This window comes from Pseudopodoces humilis, chromosome 7, assembly GCF_049639895.1.
Source record: "Pseudopodoces humilis isolate 2021_Gansu_Grassland_sample_001 chromosome 7, ASM4963989v1, whole genome shotgun sequence".
NCBI classification, from domain to species: domain Eukaryota; kingdom Metazoa; phylum Chordata; class Aves; order Passeriformes; family Paridae; genus Pseudopodoces; species Pseudopodoces humilis.
The window spans coordinates 1,467,337-1,473,336 of record NC_142206.1 but is presented as its reverse complement, the minus strand read 5'-3'; the positions used below and the strand labels follow the sequence as shown (position 1 = coordinate 1,473,336).

The 6,000-nt window shown below is 49.4% G+C and overlaps 1 protein-coding gene across 2 annotated transcripts in view; it reads left to right on the top strand.

The window, feature by feature from the left end:
- The first annotated feature begins 797 nt into the window (after window positions 1-797).
- The window catches only part of SYT9 (synaptotagmin 9), a 66,191-nt gene continuing 60,988 nt past the window's right edge, over window positions 798-6,000 (top strand). For both annotated transcript variants that reach the window (XM_088058233.1, XM_014260204.2), the window contains exon 1: window positions 798-945. In XM_088058233.1, coding sequence (XP_087914359.1) covers window positions 798-945 — 148 coding nt within the window. The remainder of the gene's footprint in view (window positions 946-6,000) is intronic.

Here is a 6,000-nt window from a genome sequence, read left to right as displayed (position 1 = left end):
CGGGAGGGCTCTCCTGCCCTCCCCTCCGGCTATGCCTGGGTCCCAAGCGCCTGAGCTTTCCCAGCCGTGCTTCCAACTCTTTTTCAACCCGTCAACATGAATCTGCTGAATGGAGACCGCCGTTCCGCCCGGGCTACACCCCTGACATCTTCCCCTCCCGACTTCGAGGGCGCGCGTTCCGGATAGCGAGGGGTTCGGATAGCGAGGGGTTCGGATAGCGAGGGGTTCGGATAGCGAAGGGCTGTGATACCGAGGTGTACCGCAGCCCCGCGCCCGAGCCCCCCCCCCCGCTCCCGAGCAGGAGCCGGAGCCGCAAGGGCGCCCGGCCCGGGACGAGCCGGCTGAGGGCCGGGCCTGCCCGCCGGGTGGAGGCGGGGGCCGGGGCGCAGCCCGTCAGGACCCGCTCCCCGCTCCCCGCTCCGGCAGCCGCCGCTCCGCCTCTGAAGTTTCGGAGCGTGTGCGCCCGAGCCGCGGGGCCGTCCTGCCCCCGGGGCGGAGAGGGGCGCGGCGGCCCCCGCCCGCTCCCCCTCAGGCAGCGCTGCGGCCGCGCGCCTGGGCGGGCGCGGCTCTGCGCTCCCCGCCCCCGCGTTCAACTGGTGGGACCCCCGTGCGGCCCCGGCCGCGGCAGCGGGAGAGCGGCCCTGCCCGGCCCGGCCCGGCCCGGCCCGGCCCGGCGGGGCGGGCGCCGCCGCTGAGGAGGATGCGGGCGGCGGCGCGGCGGCCGCAGGCGGGCGGCGGGCAGCGGCGCGGCGCCTGACCGCGGGGCTCCGCTCCGCTCCCGAGGATGCTGCGGGGCGATGCCCGGCGACAGGGAGGACGAGATCTGCCAGAAAGCGCTGCAGCTGCTGGCCGAGCTGTGCTCCGTCGGGGCGGTGGAGAACGAGAACTGCCGGGATTTCATCTACTACCTGCGGGACAGAGCCCGGCCCCGCCTCAGCGACTCAGGTACGGCCGCCGCCCTCGGGAGCGCGGGCACCGGCGGCTTCCCTCCGGCCCCGGCCGCGGGAGGAGGGCGAGCTGCCCCGAGCATCCCCGGGCTGCCGGGAGCCGCGGGGAGAGGCCTGCCGGCAGCGGGCGGCCGCGCAGGGAAGGAGCTGGCGGGGGATGCTCCGGTGCCGCGGGGCTGGCGAGGAGGGTTTGTCTGGCGCTGCCCGGGGGAGCACGGCGGTCCGGGCTCGGTGCCGCCGGGCTCGGCTGTGGCTGGCCGAGATGCGGAGCCCGAGCCCGCGGCGGGTGCGGCAGCGCGGGGGGCGGGCGCGGAACTTCGCGCGGAGCTGCTCGGAGCCGCCCTGGCCGGAGCCGCCCTGGCCGGAGCCGCCGCCGTGCTGCAGTGCCGGGGAGCCGGGGCTGCCCCGCTGCCCCCCCGGCACTCGCGGAGCTCGGGGTGAAGCGCCCGGGAGCTTCGTAGCTCGGTTTAGCTTCGGAACGCGTTTTAACCCATCTCCCCTGTTTCCGTATGTCGCGAGATAAAAAACCCGTTCCTCACATTTCTGTCGCAGATGTGGAGCTGTCGGTCTGACAGGATGCACACCGGGGTGGTTTCTGTGGGTTTGTCAGGTTTATCGTGGCATAACGCTCTTACTTTAAAACTTTAACTTAAGGAAGCTTTCTCATAAGGAAGCTGAGCTCCAGCTGCACAGAAACGTGAAAAGATTGAGGATCTGTCTCTGGACGCAAGGGAAAGGCAAATTGCAGTTTAGAGTCGGAGCTTATTGTATTTATTTTTGCATCATCGAGTTGAGCTTGCTCAGTGTGAGGAGAAATTTAGTGAGTTAAGGCAGAAGTTGATAGACATTTGCAGTGCTGGGAAGCCTTGCTGTTAGATCAGCCAGTCATCTCAGCACAGTGTTCACTGCTTCATTATTCTCTGAAATAAATCAGTCCCTTCAGCATAGGGCAGCCTAACGACACTCTATTCTTAAATACTTTCCTGTAATTTGGTAGCCTGAAGTAACACTCAGAGTGCAACTTCCTGACAAATCCTCGTATATGCAGAAGGCCTGGAGAAAACAAGTACAACTAAGTGAAAAAAAAAAAAAATGTGGAGGAAAAAGATGTGCTGTCACAATAAATGAATAAGGAATTTTCCATCATTCAGTTTGCTTGTATCCATAGCTATTTGCAGCCGCTCTGGCTTTTCACTACTTAAAATATTCAAATTGGAGTGATTCATGCAATGTTTGATAGGGATTCTTTAAAAGTAGGCAAATTTAATTGTTTGGTTCATATAGGCAGATTTAATTACTTTGTTCATATAAGCAGTAATTTTTAGAGACAGACACCTGTGATTTTCTGTAATTTTCATTTACTAAAGGATCAGGCACGTATTTGTATATCAGGTCATGATTCCAAAGCCGTCTGTTTAAGTCAGTGCTCACTTTGGATACGAAGCTACTTGAGATGCATATGGAGACTTTAACCTCCGCCACTTGGATAACAGCTTTTCGGATTTCTTTCAGAAGCTACCTGCTTCTTTTTTTTTTTTTTTTCATCAGCCTCGGGCAAAAAGAGTACCTGGCATCTGTTTGGGAGTGATTTTAAAACACGGTGTGCTCAGTAAAAATTTATCACCTCTACCTAAAGACGAAGGGAAAAAAAAAAAAAAGATTAAAAAAAGAAAGTGTGTTTATTTCTACCTGTGTTGCTTGAACTGTTATTATACAACAGCCTTCTGGTGTTGTTGTGAACCTGCTCGATTACACAGAGCAGCAATCCCTAACCTTCAGCAGCCAACATGCAACAGCAGTGAGCAATTCTGCTGCAGGCAGCATCTTCCCATTGGCCTCAATCTGGACCTTTTCATTTTTTTGCAGCTGCAGCTGGTCTCAGAGGGTCTTAGCTGGCAACGTGTTACCCATAAACCCTGACTTGGGAAATACTTCTGCCAGGCAGGAATTTGTTCATTTACCTAATCTCCTGTTTCTGTGTTAAAATGTATTTATTGTCCCTGTTTGGCTGTGCAGGTGGTTTGTTTAGCTGGTGCTCAGTTGTGGGCTGTAAGGAGACAGCGCACATGACTTCCAATGTCAAAATCTTCCAAAATGAAGCAACACACAGTGAAAGGGCAGGAAATACGCTGAGCAAACCCAGCTTGCTTTTATGTAGTGAGTTTCATTGACTTAACAAGGGCAGAACGGCATTAAAAAGCCCTGACAGCTGATCCATTCCCTTTCCAGCCGCTAGAGGCTTAAACAGGGATGTGAGGAAAAGTGGTGCTGAAGGACAGCGTCTCCTTATTTCAGAACTGGGCAAAAGATGAGGCTGCCTGTCCTTGTTGCAGCTTCGTGCCCCGCTGGGTGTGAGGCTTTAGTCAGACTGGGTAACTCTTAGGCCACCCAGAGCAGAAGCCTGAAAAGATCTGCAGCATCAGAGTGGAGAAAAGCACACGGTTAAGTATCTGAAGAGGTGCACGACTGGGTGTGGTACGGGGGTTAATGCGTGGGGACGCGCTTTGAAAAGTGCTTCTGAAATAAAGTCACCACTCGCCTAAACCCAGGGACATGGTGGGGACAGACAGTTCTGCAGCGCCTTTGGCCAAAGCCAGTCGTGGATTTTGGCTCTGTCCCCTGCCAGGACCTGTTAGAAAAACCCACCCCTAACTGAGGGAGGGAGGGAGCCGAGGGGCTGCTGAGCCTGGTGCCAGCGCTGGTGTCCAAGCTCGGGCTCCTGGTGCCCCTCAGTCCCATCACGGAGCAGCCAGGTCCCTGGAGATGCTCTCCTCTCTTGCTGACATCTGATGCACTCTGTGCCTCCCTGGGTGGCTTGGCCAGGAGGGAACTGGATGCTCGTGGTGCGCGCCACATCTTCCTTTTTAGGTTTTTCAGTAGATTTCAGCAGTTTTCCCCTGTTGTGGGGAGTGCTCTGCGTGCTTCGAGCTCCAGTTTAGGGGCTACTGAAATGTGGGTTTAACACTCTGGTCCACTGGATTTCAAGGGTGACACGAGTGAGTCAGATTTTAAAGCTTTCCAGAAAACTAAAGATGCAAATTTGGCATTTAGTGAAAAATCATCAATTAGTTCAGTAAGACTTATATATCAGAGCAACCTTGAAAATCCCAAAAGGCATCCTTAAGCATTTAGATACCTTAATAAGCTGACTCGTTTTCTGTTCCATTGTAAAATGTCAATAATATTTCTGTATCACAGAAGGGCTTTATGAGGGTAAATTGCAAAGTCTGAACACATTAAATGTGTAATACATTCATAAAGGAGAGTCAGATGGACCTCTCAGAGATACTCAAGTAAAAACAATGTTTGTCGTATGGGCATTTGAAAATAATCACTCAAGATCGTGGAATATCACCCCATGACACATGATAAAGCAAATATTGTAAAGGAGGAGTGAGCAGAAGAATTCCTTCAACGTGTAAAAAAAAAGAAAAATCCAGTAAACCAAAACAGCAACAACAACACCATGAAAGCAGAAAATCTGGATAGAGGGACTGACCATTAAAAGAAGAATTAAGACAAAAATGCTGCTGTTGAAGATGAGGGTTCTAACAAAAGTCCAGACCACTAATCATAGTGAATTTTCATTAATTTTGTAGTGGAAAAATGAATATAAATACAAAGTAAAGTTTTCTTTTGTATTGCTTTGGATTGCATGTCCTGGCGATGAGCCATCAAGGTCTTATAATATTCTTAATTATGTTCTTTCAAATTGACTAATAGATGCTAAAGCAGAACACGTGATGAATATTGTGGGCATAGTGATGGCCATTAGGCAGAAAGTGTTTTACACTTTACATAAGTATGAGACCAATATTTCACAGTGACAGAAAGCCAGATTTTAGTACTTGATGGCAGTAAAGATAGTTGATAGTCAAGAAATAAAAACACATGGGAGTGGAAATGGGATGGATATTGAAGACGAAATGTCAGAGAAACTGCAGTTATGGTCCTGCAGTAGAATTTCAGCATTTTATGAATCAGTACTTTACTTTTTAATGTCTACTTTCAACTTCAAGACAGAGAAAAAAAAAGCACAAAGAAACAAAAAGCCAAAGAGGCACAAAAGTGGCCTCCCAGCCCTCTTTGGAATGTGAGAGCCAAGGTTTTCTGTGGAGAGTGTTGTTCCAGTAGACTGCTCATTCCCTACAAAGCAATTAAATCATACCCCAGAAGGTTTCCCTTCAATTCAGAACTGAGTTGAAAAGCAAAATCTGTCTTCAGAAAGTAGTTTGATTCCTTAAAAAGGTATTTTAAAATCTTCATATCTTAAATTACTTCCTGATTTATTCCCACCTCACCCCCCAAGTCTTCCAGGAGCATATCAAGCTGCAGGGTTGCATCAAGACCCTAAGATTTGTCTAGATAAATGCAAAAAAGCATTTACAAGTTTTAAAGATATGAAGAACATTTGAGTGGGTGAAATAACTTCCAGTGTGTTTTTTCCTTTTATTTTCCTCGCCGTCAGCCGTTGCTTTCCATATTTTTTAATTTCCTTTTCCTGATTGTATTCAATGTGTCCCACTAGTGCAAGACTTTGTAGGGTAGGGGACAAGTGAATGATATTTCCTCTCGTGAGGTCAAATGAATGAACACGTGCGAAGCCCAAGTTCCTTTGGGTTTTGAGAACCAAAGTGCTCTTTCCAGAGCTGAAAAAAATACAATGCTGTTATGTATTTTTGACTAAAAATAGGTATTCATTTTCTCTTTGAAAAGTCAGGTACAAGTCTGAAGAAGGTAAGAACAATTACTTCCTGTTGCTTGCATTCTAAAAAGTTCTGCTAGTTTAATTCTCTCTAAACAAGGAAGCTCTCAGAGACTTTCCTGACATACTGGAAGAGTTTAAAATAAGTCTTTTTCCTTCAAATCTGTTTTAGAGAGCTAAATTTTGAAATAAATTATAGGAAAGAGAAAATCATGTTCAAAGTAAATGGGCTACCTGTGTACTTAATAATGGCTTGAAACTATAATTAAGGTAAATCAATTTAAAGAAAAGTAAAGATTTTAATTTATTGCAACCACATGTAACATTTTCCTGGAATGCATTTTTGTT